Source organism: Bos indicus, chromosome 6 (assembly GCF_029378745.1).
Source record: "Bos indicus isolate NIAB-ARS_2022 breed Sahiwal x Tharparkar chromosome 6, NIAB-ARS_B.indTharparkar_mat_pri_1.0, whole genome shotgun sequence".
In the NCBI taxonomy this organism is placed as follows: domain Eukaryota; kingdom Metazoa; phylum Chordata; class Mammalia; order Artiodactyla; family Bovidae; genus Bos; species Bos indicus.
Window position 1 is genome coordinate 68,373,552 of NC_091765.1, and position 25,832 is coordinate 68,399,383.

At 40.7% G+C, this 25,832-nt stretch overlaps 1 protein-coding gene across 3 annotated transcripts in view; it reads left to right on the plus strand.

The window, feature by feature from the left end:
* CWH43 (cell wall biogenesis 43 C-terminal homolog) overlaps positions 1-15,135 on the plus strand; it is a 52,461-nt gene extending 37,326 nt beyond the window's left edge. For all 3 annotated transcript variants that reach the window (XM_019962728.2, XM_019962727.2, XM_019962729.2), the window contains 4 exons: positions 1,971-2,115; positions 6,891-6,952; positions 10,914-11,069; positions 14,646-15,135. In XM_019962728.2, coding sequence (XP_019818287.2) covers positions 1,971-2,115; positions 6,891-6,952; positions 10,914-11,069; positions 14,646-14,724 — 442 coding nt within the window. In that variant the 3' untranslated portion in view covers positions 14,725-15,135. The remainder of the gene's footprint in view (positions 1-1,970; positions 2,116-6,890; positions 6,953-10,913; positions 11,070-14,645) is intronic.
* Positions 15,136-25,832: the final 10,697 nt, after the last annotated feature.

The following is a 25,832-nucleotide window of genomic DNA, read 5'->3' on the forward strand; positions in this document are numbered from 1 at the left end:
GTTCAACAAATGGTCATTCTTTTCACTCTTCTACTTCTTGAGACATCTTTTGATAGTGCTCAGCTGTCTGTGCATAAGAATGGATAAGTTTAGACCTGTCTTCTACTTCAGTGAGTTTTCTCCAATCTTCTCAGTCCTTGGTGATCTCTATCTTCCTTTCCCACTGCTGTTTCTTAACAGTGATGTATTAGCTGTCTCCTGCTTTCCAGGTGGCTCAGTGGTAAAGAATCTTCCTGCCAATGTAGGAGCCACAGGAGACATGGGGTCAATCCCTGGGTTGGGAAGATCCCCTGGATTCTTGCTGGGCTAATCCCATGGACAGAGCAGCCTGGCAGGCTATACAGTCCATGGAGTCGCAAAGAGTCGGACATGACTGAGCAACTGAGTGTGCACATTAGCTGTCTTACTCTCTAAATGCCTGTGTTGGTCTGCTGCCTGTTTGTGCTTGGATCCATTCCTGCTTCATCTCCCTTCCAGCTACAGATTGCTGGAAACCACATTTCCCATAGTCTGTTGCCTTCTGGCTTCTGAATAGGTTGAGCCAATGTAATGCACTAATGCAAGGCTGGAGGGTTGGAGGAGGGGAGGAGATAGAGTATTTCTCATTCCCTCTCTCTGCTTTCTTTGTTGTCTCTGGCAGCAGCTGAGTCTCCACTGTGGCTCCAACTCCTCCTTCAATGGTAGCAGATTCTTCTAAGTAGCCTTCTCCATAGTACCATTTCGTATCAGCTAGTACCAGCTTGTGGATTCTGGGAATATCATCTCTTCCTGTTGTCCCTCTGGCCCTCGAGGTGGTAGTCATTTCTCACTCAACTCCAGTTGCCTCACTGAGTCCTATTTGGCTTCCTGTCACCTAGTAGCCAATCCCCTATATTAAATTCACTTTGTTTGAAATGCCTAGAGTGGTTTCACTTTTCCTCTCTGGATCATACCAACTGTGATGTCCCTATTTTTCCCCACACTGATGATAACCCCCCGAAAGCTTGAGGTACTTGCCTGATTGTCAGTTACACGCTTAGAGTGCTCAACATAATAAAAGCCGCTGCTTAGCTAGTGTTTGACCAGGAGAGCTGTGGAGGCTTTTAGAAAGTGTTCAGTTGAAAGAGTTGAGTAGGTTAACAAACCTGGTGTGTTCTGTGAATATTAGGATTCTCCCTCTTACTCCTGATTTTTTTAAACTACTAATCTTTAGCTCTAATACCAATGACCAGGTCTTAAGATTATTAATATAATTTCCTCTGATGAAAAGTTGAACAAATGCTGCTTTTAGTTATTTAGATCTACTCGATTCCAAATGATCTGTGGGGAAAGGTTATATCATTCTTAGTCAAAATTTTACCAGCTGCTCAGTTGAAGCACAATAGCTGTCTTGCTCATTTGCATAACAGTCAAAGCTGTGGTTTTTCCAGTAGTCATGTATGGATGTGAGAGTTGGACCGTAAAGAAAGCTGAGCACCAAAGAATTGATGCTTTTGAACTGTGGTGTTGGAGAAGACTCTTGAGAGTCCCTTGGACTGCAAGGAATCCAACCAGTCCATTCTAAAGGAACTCAGTCCTGGGTGTTCATTGGAAGGACTGATGCTGAAGCTGAAACTCCAGTACTTTGGCCACCTGATGCATAGAACTGACTACTTGGAAAAGACCCTGATGCTGGGAAAGATTGAAGGCAAAAGGATAATGGGATGACAGAGGATGACATGGTTGGATGGCATCACCAACTCGATGAACATGAGTTTGAGCAAGCTCCAGGAGTTGGTGATGGACAGGGAAGCCTGGTGTGCTACAGTCCATGAGGTTGCAAAGAGTCAGACATGACTGGGCGACAACTGAACTGAAGTTAATGTGTCCTAATACGAATTATTCTGGGTTTGCACACTGTTTGAAGATATTATTTGGGAACTTAGGTACCTAGTATTTTTTTAAATTGTTTTTCACATGCAATAAAAAGGTATATTTTGGCATTTTTTCAGAGATGACCTCGACAGGAAACTTCAAGCTATTGCTGTTTCAAAACTACTGAAAAATAGCTCTGAGCAAGTGATATTTCTGGGATATATCACATCAGCACCTGGTTCCAGAGATTATCTACAGCTCATTAAACACGGCAATGTGAAGGTAACACAACCTTATTAGGTGTTCTGGTTTCTTAAATAAAGTGATGTTTCTTCAGGTTGCAAAAAACCCAACCCAACATTTTAATATGTATCTTGATTATCTAACTGCTGCATGGAAAACTACCAAAACATACTGGCTTTAAAAAGCATTCATCTCTCTGCTCATGAATCTGCAAATTGGACAAGACCCAGTGGGGATAGCTCATGTCTGCGGCACACAGAGAGATGGCTCAACTGAGGACTGGAGGAGCCCTTTTGCAGATGACTCATAAGGGGCAAGTTGGTGGGGCTTTTGACGAGGAGCTCAGCTCTGGCTTTGGACTCAGAGTCCTGGTTCTTTTCTATAGCCTTCTTGGGCTTCTTTCTTGCATGATGGCTGAGTGCTAAAAGTGAGTCCCAAGAGACCCAGGAAGAAGCTGTAGTGTCTTGTATGACCTTGTAAGTCATATAGGATCATGTCTCTCATCATCACAAGCTTGCTCACATTCAAGTGAACAAAACATAAACCCCATCTCTTGGTGAGGTGAGTGTCAAATTCACATAAGAATATTACATGGAAGGTGGATTACTGTAGCCATGTTTAGAAAATACAATCTGCCACATTGTGCAAGTTAATCATGATGAGGGTAGAAGATAATATGTCATATAGAGAGGCTGGCTGATCAGTGTCACTAAATGACACTGAGTTTGTCCTTATCTGTTCAGGTCCCAAATGGTTGAATTTGTTGGTGTATCCAGATATAATCATGCTCTGGGAAACTGACAGTTAAATCCTTGAGATATATATACACTAGAATATTAAATGCAGCATTTTATTTTTATTTATTTTTTTAAAAATAGCAATGGATCTTTTAAAAAAAAATTATTTTTGTGGCTGCACTGGGTCTTAGTTGTAGCACTTGGGATCTTTGATCTTTGCTGTGATGTGTGGAATCTAGTTCTCTAACCAGGAATCGAACTGGGACCTCCTGCATTGGGAGCGAGGCGTCTTAGCCACTGGATCACCAGGAAAGTCCCAAGTGCATTAATTTATAATGAGAAATGTAATTGTTATATTTAGTTAAGCCCTATGTACATTTCTTGGTCCTTTACATGTCTCTTTTTAGTTCATTGTCTTGAGAGAATATCTGCAAACAAAAAGGCTTATCCATCTTATCAAGTGCGTAGAGAGACAGGTGAGAGAGTATGGCATGATGAGAGTTTTCTGTATGTGAGAAAACAGAATGACAGTGGCTTAAATAAGAGGTATGTTTCTCTATGTGAATGTCTGGGCAGGTGATTTACTGCAAGTATGGTACTAGGGGGTATTGAGAACGTGCTCCTTCTATTTTGTGGCTCCACATTACAAGGGCTCCACTCCCAAGTTTGCTTCATGTTCCAAGATGGCCACATCCTTGTTCTAGTTAGCAAGATAGAGGAAGGGATAAGGGGCCAGGAGCATATACAAGTTATCTCTAAGACAAACTCCAACACTCATACTTACATTTTGTTGATTAGAATTTAGTCATTGGCCATATCTCACTGTTCAGGAAATTGAGAGATGCAGTGTGCGTGCGTGTGTGCTAAGTCGCTTCAGTGGTGTCCGAGTCTGTGTGACCCTGTGGACTGTAGTCCCCTAGGCTCCTCTGTCCATGGGGATTCTCCAGGCAAGAATATTGCAGTGGGTTTCCGTGTCCTCCTCCAGGGGATCTTTCTGACTCAGATCAAACCCTCGTCTCTTACGTCTCCTGCATTGGCAGGTGGGTTCTTCACCACTGGTGCCACCTGGGAAGCCTGAGAGATGCAATATTTAGTTTTTTTCTTTTTTTGTAATTGAAATATAGTTTATTTACAATGTTGTGTGAGATTGCTTCTCTTGTTTAAATTTTCTTCGTTGGAATATACTTGCTTTACAATGTTGTGTTGGTTTCTGCTGTACAGTGAAGTGAATCAGTCATATGCATACATATATCCCCTCTCTCTTGGACCTCCCTCTTAATCTACCCCCATCCCACCCATCTAGGTCATCATAGAGCACCGAGATGTGCTGCAATATTGAATCTTGATACTCTTAAACCTAGCTAAAAACCATACAACTTTGGAACGGGGCAAGGCAGATATTAGGGAGATGAGTTAATCTCTGTCCTAGTGTAAGGCAGAAGTGGAGTCAAGGTGGACTCCTAATTTTGGCTTTGGTCAGAGGGAGGGTTTATGATGGTGACACATTATTATAGAGAACCCGTAAGGAAGGAGAGGTTTGCAAAGAAGATGGGTTCAGGTATGGCCTGAGTTGAACAATCTGTGGGATATTAGGGGAGATGTCTACTAGGCAGCTGAATATATGGATCTGGAACTAAGAAGGAAAGTCAGGATCAGAAATATAGATTAAGGAGTTGTCATTGTCTAGTTGATTATTCCAATTGTGGGAGGGGACATTGTTGCTTACAGAGTTAAGAGACTTGCAAAAGGAAGACCAAAGAAAATCCCTGATAGAGTCACCTTTAGTGTGGCTCTCATGAGGGTAATGGGTGAAGGAAGAGAAGGGAGAGATTATCTCAGAAAAGAGATTAAGTAGAGATCAGAAGAGTAAGAGGAACATCTGAAGAGTGTGGAGTCACAGGGGCTGCATTAGCTATTTATCACTGTATCACTGTGAAAGCTACAAGCCTTAGTGGCTTAAAAAGAACAGTTGACCTAATAACCTTGTGACTCTGTGGGTCTGCAGAATGGTGTTCTGTTCTTGCCTGGGTTCACTTGTTAGCTGGTGTCCGTGGCTGGGGGTTCTGACATGTCCCCCACTCACTTATCTGGGCCTTGGTTCCCGGTGCTGGGTGCTGTCTGCTGGCTGGGCCTCTCTCTCCATGTAATCTCCTCATACACTAGCCTACCTGGTGTCACATTTACCAGCTTTGTGACCTTGGGGCAAGTTATTTAACCTTTCTGGTTAACCATCTATAAAGTAGGGATAATAACACCTATCATGGGGTTGTCATGAGGATGTAAGATAAGATAATGTCTAAAAAGCCCTCAGCTTTGTATATAGGATGCACTCAGTAAGGGGTAGCTATATATTTGTATTATGTACGTCTGGCTGTATGTATAAAATCATATTAGATAAACGTGTAAGTATATGGTCTATAAAGTACAGGAGAATATTAGACAAGATGATATTTGGCAAGTTTAAGAAAAAATTGATTGTATCCTAGTAAGAGAGGGAATGTGTGTGTGTGTGTGCAGGGAAGAGGAATTTTATTTTATTTTAATTTAATACTCTATTGGGTTCCACTGTCATGGTCAGAAGCTGTGTCAAGATTGGCAGCAGATTCTTATATAACTTTTTCTATTAGGAACTTTATTAATGCAGAGGGGAATTTTAATCATAAATGCTTGAGTGAATAGATATTCCTCTTTAAGAAATGAGTATTTAAATTCTGCAGTCTTAAAATTTGAGAGCATCTTTTAAAAAAAACTAGTAAAATAAAAAGATAATAAAACATTCCTAATTGATTATTCCCACTACATACAGGTAAATAGCTAAATTTTTATCTCTTCCCAAGGCAAGCCAGAGCAATACTTTTAAATTTTATTTGCTTTTTTCATCATTAAAATATTAAAAGAAAAATTTTTTTTTGCCCTGCTGTATGCCATGTGGAACTTCCCCAACCAGAGATTGAACCTGTGCCTCCTGCAGTGGAAATGCAGAGTCTTAACCATTGGACCACCAGGGAAATCCAATTTAAATTTAATTTTAAAAATTTATTACAAATTTTCTATGTATACAAAAGTCATATTGTGTGTGTGTGATATGTGAATAATAGTAAAGATTAATTAACAAGAATCCACAGTTCCCTGGTGGTCTAGTGGTTAGGATTCCAGGCTTTCACTGCTGTGGCCCAGGGATTCAACCCCTGGTCAGGAACTGAGATCTCACAAGCCACACAGAGGGGCCAAAGAAGAAAAAACTAGCATTTATGTGTCCACTACCAAGCTGAAGAAAAAAATTTAGAAATACATAATAAATTATGTGTATTCTTTTAGTCATTTAAAAATATATTTTAATTATATTTTAATAGTAAAATTTAGTCAAAATAGTAAAAAGTCAGGTATATTTTTTAAAAGATGAAAATGAAGGTTTCTTTAGTATAAAAGCTCCATGTTTAGAGTTTTCCTAACATATAATAACAACAAATGCTTATGTTCTGACTTTCTATTGAAAAATAATGCTGGTCTCAAGCTTTCTACATCAAAGAGACTCATGATTACTCCCAAAATGTGTGTTTTTCCAATGAGTCCATTTAACGAATACAGACTGAACTCTTGCCAGATGCCAGGCTTCATGCTAAGCACCATGGAGCCAAGGTGATTAAGAGGCTCTCTGCTCAGGCAGGGGAGAGTGGAGACTATAAACAGTTGAGCAGAATGGTGTAGCTGGTGGACCTACAGGACTACACAGGATGACCGGGGAGCCATGTGATCAGTTCTGCTCGGGATGCGAGACTCGGGAAGCTGTGGGAAGCCAGGTGCTGTGTAGTAATTCCCGATTTACTTGCTTATCTCCCTCTCTAGACCACCTTCCTGTTTTACTAGGGGCTAGAAGGGGAAAAGGTAGGTGTTTTGGAAGTATCTGTAGAATGAATAAACAATTTGGACCTTAAAACATCAGTAGGAGTCAGGTGGAGAAAATAGCATGTACAAAGAAAGGCATGTTTATTACTGCATCTCACACATTTCCCTGGCAATTCAAAATAGAGCACTGTTTTTAATGCTTTAAACATTCTCTTCTCTCTCCATCATTAGGATATTGACAGCACAGATCAAGACAGATGGTGTGAATACATTATGTATCGAGGGCTGATCAGGTAAGCATAGGTGTTTGAGAGTTGTTTTTCTGAATCTGTTATTACTGTGATCTTTTGGGTCTATCCTGGAAAGAAAAACTTTAGGGAAGCAATTAATTAATTTTGTTACTTTTCATAAACATTGATTTGGTTAGTTACCCAATTTAACATTTTTTTCAGGGCATGGCCTAATGATTTAAGAAAGAGTAAATGGCTAAGCAAATCAACTTCAATTATACAAAAAGGATACTGTGTAAGCTGTTAAGCATGATAATTGTTAACTGTCAGAACATGTTAGGAATGGCACCAGTTTTAACTGTATGACATGGTAGAGACAGCATGAAGCCTGGGCTTGAATTCCAGCTTTGTGGACTTCTGATCATTAATCTTGGGTAAGGTGGGGTCACTGCCATGTTGTGGTGAGCTCTCTAGGTAGATTATATTTTTTAAAAAAGATTACCCCATATAAAAAAGTGAGCATTATCCATATATGTAAAATTCCAAAATAGTACAGCTGAAAAATCTCAGAATTCAAGCATGTAACTGTAAATCTGTTTTGAAGGCAGTGTTTCTTTAAACAAAGCAAAGGGCAGTTTAATACCAAAAGAAAAAGACTGATATCTCAGATTGAAAATACTACTTCTGTTTAAATTCATATTAAAGTGGTTGCTTTAATGAGGGTATTAGAGTCTCTAGAAAGCAGTTTATGATTTAGATTGAAATAGGTATAAGTTCAAAATGTAAAAATTGTTCGTTGCCAAGTAACAGGGGCATTTGTAGTACCAGTGCCCATTATAAGTAATGACTGGGCTCTGTTTGTACGTTTGTGGCCCAAAACCTTCTTTTTTTCCTCCTTGGGAGAGTGGGATGGCAATATTTTTGGACATATATATACATACATATGGCTTCCCAGGTGGCACAGTGGTAAACAATCTGCCTGCCAATGCAGGAGACTCTAGAGACATGGGTTCAATCCCTGGTTCAGGAAGATCCCCTGGAGTAGGACATGGCAACCCACTCGAGTATTCTTGCCTGGAAAATTCCATGGACAGAGGAGCCTAGCGAACTACAGTCCATGGGGTGGCAAAGAGTCGGACATGACTGAGCGACTGAGCGCAATGCGCGTGCACACACACACACATGCTTATAGTGACTATGACTGCGAGAGACGGTATCTTGATCTGCTCAGGTTGCCATAACAGAAATACAATGGACTGGGTGTCTTTAGCAACAGAAATCAGTTTTCGTATGGTTTTGGGGACAGAGGGAAAGAGCATGCATGTTCTGTGATATCTCTTCCTTTTGCTGTTGTTTCGTCACCAAGTTGTGTCCAGCTCTTTGGGACCCCATAGACTGTAGCCCGCCGGGCTCCTCTGTCCATGAGATTTCCCAGGCAGGAATACTGGAGTGGGTTGCCATTTTCTTCTCCAGGGGAGCTTCCTGACCCAGGGATTGAACCCACATCTCTTGCATTGACAGGTGCATTCTTTACCACCAAGCTACCAGGGAAGCCGATACTCTTCCTATAAGGACACTAATCCTACTGGATCAGGGACCTACACCACCTAATTTAACTTAATTACTTCCTTAGAGGTCCAAATGTGGCTGCACAGGGGAGAGGGTGGGTTTAGGGCTTCAACACATGAATTTGGGGGGAGGAGACACAAACATTTAGTCTGTAACAGATGGGAAGGTAATTTTGAAAATGTCAAAATTAATGCAGTTAGGGACTACTGTTATTCAGTTTCTGTCCAGGAAACCAATTCTATAAACTTTACCTGGATCATCTAATTCAATGCCCTGCTCTCAGTAGGCACTTAATAAATACTTACTGGACAACAATGAAAGACTCTGTGCTTTGGTAGAAGATTTAGATTGTCAGGTTCCTTATCTTCAATGGCTTTTTGAAGGCAGAATCTATGAAATGGGTTAAACTTTGATCTTAGAGATTTGGGAAATAAATGACCTAGATTTACTAGAGAGAGTGACGTTGAATTACAGGGAACTACACAGAATTGGGACCTGAGCTTTTAGACAAATGCATTAACCTGTCAGACAGCTCAGAGCCACATCTGATGCTGAGGCTGTGCTTCTCTCATCTGCTGTGGTGGGCAGGCTTGCTTCTCCACTTGTTCCAGCTCTGGGTTTCTGTCTCTATTCTGGATGGAGCTACAGGTTTTAAGTTTTCCTCCCTCTGCCACTGTGGCCCAAGCCCCTGCTGGTCTTTCATCTAAATTACCTCTGTGCCCTTCTAACTGGTCTCTCTTCTTTGACTGTTACCCTGATGTCTGCTCTCTACACCATAGCCACTGCATCTCTGCACAATGCCTCATCTCCCTCTCAGAGAAACTCTGAAGTCTGTTAGGAAGGCTTTGCATCATCTGCTACCCCATGCAAACTCAGGTTCCCCTTACGCACTCCATTCCAGTCACTGTGGAGCTGGTTCTCAGAAAAGCCAAGTACATTTGACCTCAGCACCTTTGCATTTGCTGTTCCTGTTCCCAAGAACACCCTTCCTCCAATACCTGGGCGGCTTGCTCCCTCACTTCATTCAGCTTTTTGCTCAAATGTCACTTTGTCAGAGAGGTATGCTCTGACCATTCATTATAGAATAACAGCATTTGCCACCTAGCGTTTTCTGTACTCTGTCCTCTGCTTGTTATCCCACAGTATTTGGGTACTTATCACCATACATATATACATATATTTGTCCTCCTCAATTAGAATGGAAACTCTATGAGGGCAAGAAATTTGTTTTAGTCACTGTTTGTTTCCAATACCTAGAACAATGCCTCCATGTAGTAGGGGCTTGAAATACATTTGTTCTTTGAATAATGAACAAATGAATGTATTTGTTCTTTGAATAAAAGTCAGACTGAAGCTGACTTTTAAAGAGGCAAACTATAAATAAAATTAATTCTTGGCTGTTCATGGTTCCCCCATTTTTCCATCTGAGCTTCTGATAACTCTTTGGATAACATCTACAAAGTGCTTTGAAATTCCTGGAGAACTGAAAGGTTGAAGCAAAAGCAGGATGTACATTTTTTCCCAGACATTAAAAATGTGCAGTTTTTCAGACGTTGTTGTTCAATTGCTAAGTCATGTCTGACTGTTTGTGACCCCAAGGCCTGCAAGCACTCCAGGCTTCCCTGTCCTTCACCATCTCCCAGAGCTTGCTCACACTCATATGCACTAAGTCAGTGATGCCATCCAACCATCTCATCTTCTGTAGCCCCCTTCTACTCATACCCTCAAATTTTCCCAGCATTGGGGTCTTTTCCAATGAGTTGGCTCTTTGCATCAGGTGGCCCAAGTATTGTAGCTTCAGCTTTAGCATCAGTCCTTCCAATGAATATTCAGAGTTGATTTCCTTTAGGATTGACTGGTTTGATCTCCTTACTGTTTAAGAGACTCTCAAAGAGTCTTCTCCAGCACCACAGTTCGAAAGCATCAATTCTTTGGCAGTCCAGTTCTTTGGACCACCATAAGGAAGGCTGAGCGCCGAAGAATTGATGCTTTCAGCCATTAAAAGTCTTTTCTTTAGATGTTTAATTGTGAATGAAAATGTGCATGTGATCTTTGTAGTTTTTTTTTAAGGTAAAAAAGAATTTAGGACTATGCTTCTAAATTCTGGAGGATTTTGCTCCTAAATTCTCCAGGAAATCTGGAGAATTCCTGCTACTGACACAAAACAATTATGTGAGAGGCAATTTGTATATATAGAATATTCGTTAGTTACTATAAAAAAGTAGAGTAAGGTTGCCAATTATGTTAATTAAATCTATGAGCATGTTCTTTATTCATTTACATCATAAAAGAAATATTTTGGTAAACATTTAGAGTAATAAATCCAGTTCATTCTAGTGATATACAGAGTTAGAAATGGGAAACTGACTTATTAGTGAAGGTATTATCTGCCAGATCTCATCAGATTTCAGTATGATGATAAAATCTTTACAAACCATTTCTGTTTCTGCCACAGATTGGGTTACGCAAGAATCTCCCACGCTGAACTGAGTGACTCTGAAATTCAGGTAGCTAAATTTAGGATTCCTGATGACCCAATTAATTATAGAGACAACCAGAAAGTGGTCACAGACCATAGGGAAGTTCCAGAGAAAATTCACTTCAATCCCAGGTGAGTGAGTTCCTTTATGTGAACTAGAGCTATGAGCTCATGCATCCCCTCTAGGGACCTAAATAGTACCTCACAGTGAGCTACCGATTAGATTCTAGAGGTTTATTCACATAAGGAGCTCCTGGTAAACTTTATAACATCTCACTTGGGCTGAAGTTATGGTCCCTGCTCTCTGAGACAGAGAAGTGTGCTGAAGTCCCAGCCTCAGGCACAAACGACCACATGGTACCATACTATCACCACTGTCAGCTAATGTGAAAGTGTTGCTGCATCCCAGACCCTCTTCTAGGTGTGTCGTGTGTTATCTCCATAATCCTCATTGGACCGGTATTCTTGTTATGCCCGTTTTGGAGGTAAGGAAGCTCAGGCTAAGGAACGTAATAGAATTGCACCAGGGTTACGTGGCTAGTCAGTGACAGAGCCAACAAACGGGAAGGAGGCCTGTTGGCATCACTGGGTGCTGCTGTGATTCTCAGTGGTGGCTGCACTGACACTCACCTGGAGAGCTTTTAATAACTCCCTCTGCCTGGTCCCACCCCAGACCAATTCATTAGAACTTCTTGATGATACCTGGGCTTTGGGTTTAAAAAAAAACACCTTTGCAGGTTATTCTAATGTGCAATTAAGATTGCGACTATGGAGAATGGATCATTCATTTCCATTATAGATATTCCACCCTGTGAAACATATTGGGTGCCGTTTAGTTTTAAATAGAGGTTATCTGAGAAACTTGTTTGCAGAAAAACATGTGGTTTGGAGTAAGTACTTTGTGCTTCTCCCATGACTGGGTAATGAGAGGCAATATCTGTCTTAAAGCAGGCTCAGAATGAATCATATATTCAATACATTGTTAGTATTATTTGACATTTCTACTACTTTTACCAGTTAATAGCTATAGAAACATCTCAGACCTCATTTTGTATGGGGAAAAATGACATTTAGGTATTCTCTTTTTTTCCCTGGTCTCTCCTTACAACAAGACACAACTGTACGATAGTGTAGGCAGGGAATTTAAGGAGAGCTCTAGCCCAGTCTGGATTTGCTTCCGTCGCTGTATTTGACCTTGCCCTTTGTAACTGCAATGTGCTTGTGAAGAGCATGGGCCCGGAGTGAAGCGGCCCAGTTGCGAGCCTCAGTCATTTCAGTAAACAGCTGGGCAACTGTGGACAAGTTGCTTAACCTCTCAGAACTTCAAATCTCATTTGCAAAATGGGAAAAACAGTACTTCCTGACTCTTGAGGTTTTTTGAGCTTTGAATGACACACAAAGTTCCTAAAATAGTGCCTGGTAAATGCTTCAGAGCCAGTAGCTGCAATGGCGGCAACAATATTTGTAGCAGTAACAGTAGGAGTGAAATAGAAATCTTCCCTCCTTTTGTTGACTGGGTGAAAGCTGCTTAGTCCTGTCCGTATCTTTGTGACCCCATGGACTATACAGTCCATGGAATTCTCCAGGCCAGAATAGTGAAGTGGGTAGCCTTTCTCTTCTCCAGGGGATCTTCCCAACCCAGGGATTGAACCCAGGTTTCCTGGATCGCAGGTGGATTCTTTACCAGCTGAGCCACCAGGGAAGCCCAAGAATACTGGAGTGGGTAGCCTATCCCTTCTCCAGCAGATCTTCCTGATCCAGGAATCAAACCTGGGTCTACTGCATTGCAGAAGGATTCTTTACCAACTGAGCTATCAGGGAAGCCCTTTGTTGACTGAGATGACTTCTTAAATGGAAGCTCAAAGATCTGGGAAGAAAACAAAATTTTCCTGTTTCCTTATTCTCATATTAGGAGTGCTGAGAAGTCCAAATAAAGTGTTTTTGGCTAATCACAACTGCAGATTGGTCCAAGCCGACTGTGAAAGGGTTTGATCTGCTTTCTCACTCAGTTTAATTATGAAAATAACAGAAGCATAAGTAGAAGGTCTGCTTTAAGATTTCTTGTTATAAAAATGTGTACATATGAAAATTTATAAAATAGAAATAGCCAAAGAATACCAAGTTTAAAAAAATCCCATTCCTTAATTCAGCAAATAGCCATTGAGCATCATGATGCCAGTACCATGTCAGCATCAAGATGTGCTGGAAACTGGGGACAGAGTGGTGAATAAGACCACATATTTGTCCTGTGGAGCTTATGTTCTAGGGGGAAATCAGCAATTCAAAGATTATCACTGGTAATATTTTTGGATACATCTTTGCTTTTTTATATGCATATGTATCTATATATATCACACAAATATATATGTATATGTATCTATATTGGCTTCCTGGTGGCTCAGACTGTGAAGAATCTGCCTGCAATGAAGGAGAAGTGGGTTTGATCTCCGGAATAAGGAAGATCCCCTGGAGAAGGGAATGGCTACCCAGTCCAGTATTCTTGCTTGGAGAGTTCCATGGGCAGAGAAGCCTGGAAGGCTATAGTCCATGGGGTCACAGAGTTGGAAATGACTTAACGTTTTGACTTTTTGTGTATCTATATATCACCCAACTTTGTAAATTTATGAAACATACATGTGTGTATATGTTCATTCTATTTGTTAATCTAATTTTTTTCATCCAAATAGTATATGATGAACTTCCTTCTATAAAAAAGTACTCTTCTGAAAATATTTTTAATGATTGCATAATATTCCACTATATGGCTATACCAAACTTAGTTAACCAATTGGGTTTTTGTACCTTTAGTCTTTCATTATTACAGAAAGTCTTCAAGGGACTCTCTACATCTTTGGGTATATCCTTGATTACTTCCTTTCTACTTGGTCTAGTTGTGGAATAGCAAAAAGGTTATGCAAAATTTTATTTTATTTATTTTTTTATTTTTTTAAAAAATACAAGTCTCGGCTTGAGGGCCGATGGCCTAATCAATCCGCTGACTGGACTGTGGGGAGGAGGAAAGAGTCGGCAACAACGGCCGCTCCACTCCACTCCCACTCGGTCGCAGGCTCCAGCAAAATCTGCAAAATTTTAATATCTCTTATTTTTGTTTTGTGATGTCAAAGTATACAGATCTCCTATCTCCTACATTATTGAGGTTATTTGGATATTGCAATCACTGATGAAGAAAAGGGAGTCATGGCTTCCTTTCCAGTGCCTTTTGTATTTCATCATACCAACCAGAGCTATATAATTACCTAAATATTCATTGGTAAAGTAAATCATTAATTTGTAGAACCTGAGCACTGTAGACTTCAAAGTTGCAAATGTATCAAAATAGATTTTATAGATCCATACATGTAACATGAATAACTTCCTTTCAACTGTAAAATGGATATTATTCCAACTGAGCATTGGGAGAAAATCCAGACTTATTTTTCATAAATATTATCAGCCAATAATTCTTAAACAGTTGTGTTTGTGGACTGATACGTAATCATGGAATGAGGACTTTGAAGGTTAAACTTAATATGCCTTTTCCAGAGGCATGAATCCTTTTTTCCCCCTATTCATTTGCTGTTTTATAAATTAATCACATCTCTGCAGGTTTTATGATAGATAAGTAAGCCACAATAGATTATGGTTGAAATTTTACATAAGAACCTAACTTTTGGATAGTGTTTACTTATGGATTACTTTTTTTTTTAGATTTGGATCCTACAAAGAGGGGCACAACTTTGAGAACAATCATCATTTCCATATGAGCACTCCCAAATACTTTCTATAAACCATTTAAAACAAGAATTCACTGACTGAATAGGCCCAAGGAAAAGAAAACTATTATAAGAAGAAGAGATGAACTCAAGTGGGAAGATACACACAAAAAACACCCTCAATTTTGGAAAAATACAGTATCTACCCAGTGGGAAATTCTGTCAGTATAATGTATGTGCTAAGTCGCTTCAGTTGTGACCAACTCTTTGCAACCCCATGGACCGTAGCCTGCCAGCCTCCTCTGGCCAGGCAAGAATACTGGAGTGGGTTGCCATGCCCTCCTCCAGGGGATCTTCCCAACCCAGGGACTGAACCTGAATATCTTATGTGTCCTGCAATGGCAGGCGGGTTCTTTACCACTAGCACCACCTGGAAGCCTATCGATATAATATATGTTGCTAAATACAAGCATTTTTCCAAATTGTTTTTCTTAATTTTTTAAATAAAAAAATAGAATGTGGGGTAATCTAAGAAAGTTTTACTGTGAGAGAGAGAATAACAAAAATGTCTTAAGTTTTTAATCCTTAAAAATAGGAAATGGATTTTTTTTTTTTAATGAGCTGGAAGGATTACTTACAAAAATCAAGCAGCCTTAAATCCCTCTTGGGACAAAGCAGGGGGAAAATCTTTAAAGATTAAGTCTAATTGTTAGAAGAATACTGTGTACATACAGCTGCTGAGTCAGCAGCTGCAGCATGCCTATCGCCATCCTGCCCTGAGCTGTGATAGAATCGTGTCTCTACTCTGTATTTACATCCCTTCCTGGCTGTACAGGACACACTCCCTTGATGTCTCTAGTCAGGGCACACTCCATTAATGTCTCCAGTCAGGCCACCAGCTGTCAGAGAACACATCTCTGCACACAGAGGGGTCCCACAGAGAATTTTCTTTCCACCGCCAAGCAGGTGGGTGATGGGGAGAATTCAGCCCAACAGCATCATCTCCCCAGGGTACAGTGATCTGAGTGTTGCCTAGGAAGGCACACATACATCTTAGAATTGGAGAGGGCCCTGCGTGTTTGATATTTGGGAGCAGAGATAAAGATTATAAGAGAATTTCCAAAAGTTTGATGTCACAACCTAAGGAGGTTCCTTGGATCTATCTAATTGAACAGTGTTGAGCACATGGCCATATGTGAAACATGATGTCGCTATGATGGTTTTAAAAATATGTCCACAAGTGATTTGGTACTTTCTTCAAAAGGTAGGACCTAATTGGCCTCTTTTTGAGGGTGGGGTAAACTTAGTGACTCACTTCTTTTCTTTAAAAAATTTTTTTTAAATTGGAGGATAACTACTTTACAATGTTGTATTGGTTTCTGCCATACATCAGCAGAATCAGCCATAGGTATAGACATGTCCACTCCCTCTTTAACCTGCCTCCCATCCACCCGCTCCCACCCCTTTAGGTTGTCACAGAGCACCAGGCTGAGCTCCCCGCACTATACAGCAACTTTCCATTAGCTATCTTTTTTACGCATGGTAATGTATTTCACTGCTGCTCTCTCAGTTCATCCCACCCTCTCCTACCACTGCTATGTCCATAAGTCTATTCTCTATGTCTAAGACTCTATTCCTGCCCTGCAAATAGGTTTATCAGTACCATTTTTCTAGATTACATACATATGTGTTAATATATGATACTTGTTTTATCTCTGACTTACTTCACTCTGTATAACAGGCTGTGACTCACTTCTGATGAAGCCAGGTGCCACGTTATGAGCAGCCCTGTAGAAAGGTGGGGAGGGATCAAGGTTTCTTGCCAACAGCCATGGGAATGAGTCACCTTCCACCTCCAGCCCCAGCTAAACCTTCAAATTGTATTTCAACCCCTGTTCACATCTTGACTGTAACTCACGAAAAACCCAAGTCTAACCACCTGGCTTAGCTGCTCCTAAATCTCTGACAGATAATAACTGTTGTTTTAAAGCCATCTGTGCTTAGGTCTTCTTCAACTTATGATAGGGTTATGTCCCCAAAAAACCCATGTAAATCAAAACTGCATTTAATAATCTAACCTACCAAACATCATAGCTCAGTCTATCTTAAAGGTACTCAGAGTTTTAGCCTACAGTTAGCCTAGAGTTGTGCAAAATCACCTAACAATGGTTAGATTCCAGACTGAGTCTGAATGCCTGAAAACCAGGAGTGTTGAGGGCTTGAAAAGGTCAGTGTTCCAGCTCAAGTAATCAGGAAGGAAGAAAAAAGGGTGAATTCCTCCTGCCTCCACCTTTTGTTCTATTTTAGGCCCTCAATTGATAGGATGATGCTCACCTACACTGGAGAGGGCAATTTAGTGTGCCCATGGATTCAAATACTAATCTAATTCAGAAAATGCTCAAAGACATACCCAGAAATTATATTTACTTTGGGTACCCTGTGGCCAGTTGACATGCAAAATTAACTATCCCACTGACATGACTTGGGTTGTTTTTTTTTCTATTGTGACTTCCTGAGGCTTGTCCCAATTCTACTAAGAAAGACTTTTTACTTTAACAAGATCCATAGGTGATATGTGTTCACATTAAAGATCGAAAGTCCCTGATTTTGGTGGCCCCGCAAAATCTCAAACTCTGAACTGAGATGAAGGTGATTCTTGATGGCTCATGCCCCTTGACACCTGGCAAAACAAGTAAATAAAGTAAAATACGATGAATAATCCTCTTATGAGGAAGATAACAGATCTCACAAGATTTCTATAAATAATTTTTTCATATACAATGTCTAGTACACAGTCAAAGATGACAGAGCACGTAGAAGATAAGACACCATAATCCATGATCGGCAGAAATAACAGACAAAAGGAAACAGACTTACTGATGTGGATTCCAGCTTGTGGATGAAGCCCAAGCTGCAATCAAGATTGCCAGGAGAAATATCAATAACCTCAGATATGCACATGACACCCTTATGGTGGGAAGCGAAGAGGAACTAAAGAGCCTCTTGATGAAAGTGAAAGAGAAGAGTGAAAAAGCTGGCTTGAAGCTCAACATTCAAAAAACTAAGATCATGGCATCTGGTCCCTCATGGCAAGTAGATGGGGAAACAATGGAAACAGTAAGAAACTTTATTTTCTTGGGCTCCAAAATCACTGCAGATTGTGACTGCAGCCATGAAATTAAAAGACGCTTGCTCCTTGGAAGAAAAGCTATGACCAACCTAGACAGCATATTAAAAAGCAGAGATATTACTTTGCCGACAAAGGCTCATATAGTCAAAGCTATGGTTTTTCCAATAGTCATGTATGGATGTGAGAGTTGTACCATAAAGAAAGCTGAGCATCGAAGAACTGATGCTTTTGAACTGCGATGTTGGAGAAGACTCTTGAGAGTCCCTTGGACTGCAAGGAGATCAAACAGTCAATCCTAAAGGAAATCAGTCCCGAATATTCACTGGAAGGACTGATGCTGAAGCTGAAGCTTGAATACTTTGGCCACCTGATGTGAAGAGCTGACACATTGGAAAAGACCCTGATGCTGGGAAAGATTGAAGGCAGGAGGAGAAGAGGACAACAGAGGATGAGAAGGTTAGATGGCATCTCTGACTCAATGGACATGAGCTTGTGCAAACTCCAGGAGTTGGTAATGGACAGGAAAACCTGGCATGCTGCAGTCCTTGGGGTTGCAAAGAGTCAGACATGACTGTGACTGAACTGAACTGAGGTATAGGATTTATCAGATATAGACCATAAAGCAACGATGCTTCCTGTGTTCAAGGGCTTAAAAGCTAAGCTTGAACATTCCAGCAGGAAAATTATACTTTTGTAAAACTATACGGAGTGACACAGCCCATTTGAAAAAGAAAAGTTCTAGGACTCAAAAATACTATAAAACCACTCTACAAAAATACACTGAAATGAAGAATTCAGTGAACTGCTTTAACATCAGAACAGACAAATATCTGAAGAGCTGGGAGATAGGTCTGAAAGCATTCAGGTTCACCAGCGGAAGGCTCCCAGGGAATAAGGATAAGGGGAAAATTCCAGCGCAACTGCTTAATATTTGCAAAGACACTATCTTTGTTCTCCATTTAAATAGACACATATTTAATAATCTCTTTATACCTTCACACCATAGTGTGCTTTGTGCAAGTATACATCTTTAACTAGTTGTAACAAAAAGTTCATGGAACCCTGATAGTATGTAATCCCCCTTAACCTGATAATGATCATTCCAATGCAAGTCCAGGAATTCAGAGCACCTCTAACTAGCTCAGCCTTACAGATGCTTGCTGTTGCTGAATCCTGGGGTACAGTAAAGGCCCTAATGTTTTGAGTGGGGTGAGGATGTGGCTAACCACAGTTTCTCTGATGACTGAGCCCTTCTGAGAAGACTCATCTTGGAGTAGGAGGCTGATGCTGGTTGTAAACTGGGGTAGGGACAGAGGGGGAAGGTTGCTATCCTGAGACTCAGGAGACTGCTTTGGCAACTTTGATAATGTAAATGCACTTGGAATGATTGGTAAATGGGTATAATATGTCAATCCAGCAAAATACAATATGTTTTTAGTTCTCCTTACTTTAAGGGTTTCTGGGGAAATCTATAGACCTGGCTCCTCTTCACATCCAGCTTACTGGGTAGAGAAGGTATACAGATTCTTTATGTTTGCACTGTTTCCTAGCAGAGTACAACACAATATAAAGTTTTCTGGGTTTTTTTTTCCTAGTTTGTTTTTTTGCAATAACAGAAAATCTCTAAGGGTAACTCTGTAAACATTTTCTAACATTTCTGGCAATTTTCCACCTACATTTTTTTTTTTTCTTTTAAAGACTGAGCTTGCAAGCAAGACAACAAATTTTTTTTTTTCCCCCCAGATTCCTTTTAAATTTAAGATGAGAATATATTTGTTTCTTGAATAAGCCCTTAAGGGAACAGGTACAATGGATTGAGTGTTTTTGTCTTCCCCAAATTCATATGTTGAAATCATAACCTCCAATGTCATGGTATTAGAAGGTGAAGTCTTAAGAGGTCATAAGGTCATGAAGGTGGAGCCTGCATGAAAGGAATTAGTGCCCTCCTAAGAGATAAAGGAGTATTCTCTCTCTCTTGCCTCCACCATGTGAGGATACAAGGAGAAGAAAGCCACCTGCAAAACCAGAAAGAGGCTGTCACCATACACTGGATCTGCTGGCACCTTGATTTGGTACTTCCCACTATGTGAGAAACATTTGTTTTTTAAGTCACTCAGTCCATTGTACTTTGTTATAGCATCATTAACTGACCAAGGGAACAGGTCTGATAATACAGTGACTGTACAGTCTATAGATTGAAGAGGATAGAGTCCCATGCGGGGAACGGAAACACCCAAATCTCTCCCCCTACTTTACAGTGGACATATACTCTTAACAGCCAATGTCTCCTCCACTCTGGAGACCAGGCTCTCCCTTTTTTCCCTGCTTTCTCTCCAACCGATTTTCTCATTTCTCATTTTGTTTTTGAATTCTACTACACTTTTTAAATGATCAAATGGATTATGAGGATAATGGAAGAGAATAGAAATGAGAAAAATGCTGACCTGCTGTATTGTAGAGTGGTAAAGATAAATACCACTCTATTGTAGAGTGGTAAAGATTAAAGATAAAATGAGATAAAATTTCTTATTTTATACAGCTGGGTCAGTAGTTATTTCAATCTCAGTGTATTTGGGAAGCATCCGATTATTTTAGCCATAGCTTCTTATGAGCTAATAATGTAGTCTCTCTCTCCCTTTCTCGCTCTCTTAGTTAGAACACTTTAGTCAGTACCAAGGAACTCTGAGTTAATGCCTTGAGCTACCTCATTATGTGAGTAGCTAATAGGAGCAGTAACACAGTCAAGTTATTTCAGAGTAAAGACATTAAAGAAGACTCTAGAAGGGGAACCACCTAGTCAAACATTGATTGATAACACAAATAATCAGACAACCTTAATAGACTATAACTTTTCTCTGCACTCAATGCATAGGCATAAGAGGCAATTCCTAAGAACATATGCCCCTTTCAGAATCCTGAAATTGATAATCACAGGGCTGGAAGGGAACCTAGAGATCATGTAAATTAGTTCTCTTTTCAGATGACAAAATGAATTCAGAAGCTAGGTGCCTACACAAGGACATAGCTAAGTAACAGAAAAGCTGAAACAAGAACACAGTTTTCTTGACTCCCTGGTTCAGCACTGTGTGTTCCATACAATATCGCCTCCCATAAAATTTGGGATTGAGAGGGGAAATATTTCCAGGGTATATCATGAGTATCTGATGGACAGTCCATGCTTCTACACCATAAAAACTGATGCACCAAATTGAGTTATGTCTGTCTGTCTGCCACACATCTCTAATCACAGATGGTGACCCAATCCTGGACTCACCACCCTACAGGGACATTCCTGACCTTCCACCTGCATCTCTGTTTCTCCTTCCTTTCCCCCTCCCCCCAGGCACCAGAACAGGGCCTGTATCACTGGTGGAGGAGATTCCTTTCCCAACCATTTTTTGGACCTCATTTCTTCCTTTCACTCTATTCATCCTGCTCTCAGCAACACCATGGAAACTCTGCTTGACACACCACCCCCCACACACCCTACCCCACCATCTTGTTGAGACACTCTGAGCAAAGGTAGTCCGAACCCATTTGCTGGCTAACTTCATCACCAGCTTTGCCTGGCTGGCTGGTTGTCTGTTAGAATTCTTCCTTTCCTCTCTTACTATCCTTTACTAATCTACTCCTCCAAGGTCATTCCCTTAAGAAGGCAGGACCTTGTCTTTGTTGGAGGCTGGAGGATAGAGATTCAAGATCTCTCCTGTGGCCAAGAACATTTAGCTCCCTCTGCTCACAGCTGGGCTCCTTCTTTGAGGCAAGTGTCCACCTCTGCCCAGCTTCAGATACAGTGACTTTTTTGAAGAATTAGGCCAACACTTTACAAATATTTTGATGTATGCAGCCCTATAAGTAAAAAAAAAAAATGAGCATACACTTTCAATATATTTACTTATAACTTCCATACATGTTACTACTATTAACCCATATGTTAAATATAAATAAAACTTAATTGATCTCCAATATTTGGGGGAAAAAGAAATATAAATTGTCACAAATACTCTTTGCAGATCCTCCTTCCTCCCACCACTCCCCAGAACTGGTGAAATGGACAGTGGATACTCTGGGAGCCACACCTGGGATGAGTCTGTGTTCAGTAATAGTAATAATGATCACTGCCACATTTTGAGCCCTGATTATGTACCAGACATGACAAGTCTTTACATAAAATGTCCCATTGAATTTTTTTTTTTTTCCACACCATTCAGCATGTGGGATCTTTAGTTCCCTGACTAGGGATCAAACCCAAGCCCCCTGCAGTGGAAGGGCAGAGTCTAAGCCACTGGACTGCCATGGAAGTCCCCCACTTAAATTTTGCAGGAGCTCCATGTGGTAGGCACACTCAATTCTCAGGTTAATGTTGAAGAACTGAGGCTTAGAGGTGCTGAGCTCTGCCCAGCATTGACACTAGCAAGAAGCAGGGCAGAATCAAAGCCAGGTCTCTCTGACTTGAGGCACACCTTAGGCACTGTGCTGTGCTGCTTCAGGGATGACAGCAAGCTTTTGAGGTCTCTACTCTGTGCTGAGCACAGGGAGCCAGGACACAGCCTCTGCCCTCGTGAAACTGCCATCCTACTTGGGGTCTGACATCCTGGGGGCTCCCTAGATCTTACTGAAAAGGGTTTGATCAGGCTGAGTGTATGTTATGAGGCTTAAAAAAAGTTCACAGCATAGAATTGGTTGTAGAAATTTTAAAAAACTTTAAGATGTACAATTATGCAGTATTATAGCACATTTGGAACTCTGTTGCCTCTAAGTCTTGGAATCTTATCATTTATAGCTTTATTTCAATGGGAAAATGTACTCTATTGAAACACTCAACTTATAAGCTTTTTAATAAATTAACTTTTCATGATTTTTTAAAAGAGTTTAGACTTTCCAAACAACATACTAAGACAAAGTTATTATAGCATTTAAGAAAGATCAATGAGAAGCATTGATGAAAATTTCAGATAATTAGAATACCATCTTTGAATACTCTGGTTAATTGAGATCATTGCTTCAAAATACTCTAAGGTGAATATAGTCATAGGAAAAGAAATCACTCCCCCAAATTCCTTAATGAAATAAATAAAAGCCTGATGACATATTCTTTTCCCAGCTGGAACTAACATTAATATCCCTTACTCACAAAGCCCTGCTTCTGATTCTAAGTTGCTTCAGTCGTGTCCGACTCTGTGCAACCCCATAGATGGCAGCCCACCAAGCTCCCTCATCCCTGGGATTCTCCAGACAAGAACAATGGAGTGGGTTGCCATTTCCTTCTCCAATGCATGAAAGTGAAAAGTGAAAAGTGAAAGTGAAGTCGCTCAGTGTGTCCGACTCTTAGCGACCCCATGGACTGCAGCCCAACAGGCTCCTCCATCCATAGGATTTTCCAGGCAAGAGTACTGGAATGGGGTGCCATTGCCTTCTCTGCACAAAGCCCTGGCTCCCATCGAAATAAAGAACTAGAAGATGAATGTGTTTCTCTTCATTTCTACCACAGATGCCTGACGGCAGTTGACTTTGCATCCCTCAACAGGAATGGCAAATGTCACAAAATTAATCATTGTAAACACCTGTGTTCAGAGACTGTGTTCTTTTATCTAATATTGACAAAACATGTTGCTTTGTAGTCTGCAAATCCTTTTGCACCTGCAATTTCTTTTTGATTATAGCAGTCACCTTTTTTAGCTGATGTCCTAATAATATATTATTGTATAATAAACTATGTCTCATGATTTTGTGGTATTGACCTAAGACAAATAGACTGCCAGATATTTCTCTGGCAAAGGTTTATTTATCCAGGTTTATTCTGGATCAGCAGACAATTGCAATTTGGGGTCTGTGACCACGACAAGCCACATGGAAGTCCCCACATGGCAAGGGAAGGAGACCACTTGTATAGAGGGGAAAAGGGAGTTGGGAGTGCTATAGTAAACATTCCAAGGCTGAGCCTTGCCAGGAAAGAAGAGGAGTCTTTCTTCTTCCTGTGGGTCTCTGCTATTATCACAGGGCATGAAAGCATCCCCTTCTGGTCTCCTCACTTTAATTGTATGAGTGCCTTAGTTGCTCAGTTCTGTCTGACTCTTTGCCACCCATGGACTCATGGACTGTAGCCTGCAAAGCTTCTCTGTCCATGGGATCTCCCAGGCAAGAATACTGGAGTGGCTTGCCATTCCCTTGTCTAGGGGATCTTCCCATTCCAGGGATCGAACTCATGTCTCCTGCATTGCAGGCAGATTCTTTATGATCTGAGCCAGCAGGGCAGCCCCACTTTAATTGAGGTTTATTACATTTTTATGGTGGGTTAGAAACTTAGCCAGAACTTAGCTGGACAATCCTTTTGTCCCCTGTGGCACTGTCTGAGTCACTTGCTGGCATATGGATGGTGGCTGGGCTGGACCAGAGGTTCCTGGCTGGCTTTACCCATGTGACTGTATCTTGATGAGGAAGGCTGGAGAGGAGGACTCATCTGAGTCTCTTAGCTGTCCTCTCTATGTTGAGTAGGTGGACTTTATATATGGTGGCTCAGAGCTCCTAAGCGAATATTCCAGGGGATAGAAAATGGAAGCTTCCAGAAGACTAAGATGCAGGCTTGGATAGAACAGTCACTTCCGCCATATCCTATTCACCAAAGTAGTTGCTAAATTCAAGGATAGGGGACCAGGACCCCATTTTCAATAGGAAAGATACGGAAAAGTTATGTGAGCATCTTTAATCTGCCACAGCTAGATTTCAGGAGTTTTCTTTGCATTTTCTAGATGAGGAAACTAATCCTCAAGCTAACTGAGTTGATTTGACCAGAAGGGCATGTCTAGGAGATGGGGAAGGTGCAACACTGCTCACAACTGCTGATTCCAAGGCCAGTATACCTGTACTGCTGGAGACCTTGCTGGGCTCAAATACATATTTTCTGATGAACATAATATGCAACCCTTCTTCTTCCTCTTTTTGGCTTCTGAGCCTTTCAAGTATATTGGGGGAATTCAGGACTTTTGAGGACCCAGGCATGTTACCTTAAGTGCCTGCATTTCTGATGGTACATGCGCTCTCTTTTCCCATGGGACCTATTTTCTTCCTACAGCAGGAATGAGATGAAGGCTGAGGGAAAAGGGGGAGTACTTTCTGTAAGAACTGCGGGTCAGGATAATTGTTGTGGTGTCAGATGCTGCTATGAGCCTAGGCTGCCAGTACCATTATGTTGAGTTCTGAGCAAGCAAGGGGCTCCACCCATGAAAGAAGTGCCATTTAGTTGAGATGAATGGGGGTGAGAAACAGAAACTAGTCAGGAAATAAACAGTTGTTGGGTGAGGGAATAAGGAGGAGTCATTTCACTGACCAATAAAAATCAGTCCTTGGGAACCTGGCTTTAAATTGAGACACTAGTTAACAAAAGTCCGAGCACACTTCAGGGTACTTCTCCTGTACAGTACAAATGATGTTTTTGAAAAGCACCGCCCAGTACATGACATTGGCTCTATTGCTCAGATTTGGTCATGGGAAATTCTGGGGTTTTCTCTGGTCGAAGGCACTTTGTCTTCACTAATAAGCTGTGCTTTCACTTTTCTTTATTTCAAAATGTCAAAAGATGTTTCTTTGCCTTTTCCAGTGAAGCAATGGCTATACCAACCCTCTTTTTTCTTACTGCAGCAGAGCCTATTGCTATATTATCCAGTATTACTTTATATTATTAATTATGTAACATATTATCTAATTTATAGTATAGTTATATTGCTATAATAGACTATTGCTATGGCTTCTATGACGTCTATAGCTTATTGCTGTAGTCGCCTTTAGATTTAAATTTATGCACCAAGTCTTTGCAAATACCTCATCACTCCTCTTCCAAAGTACTGAAAATTGTTTTCTTTACTGAATACAAACCTGTCCTATTTTTTACAAAGCAGCAAAATCACTCATGAAATCTACAAAAGCACTTTGGAAATGTACATCAGATGTAAGCAGGGGAAAATTCCCTTCTAAGTGCTTCTGAATGTAACCATGCTGAACAGCATATTGCATACCAGTAGCTCAGGACTTCAAAGTAACAGCAAAATTAAAGTT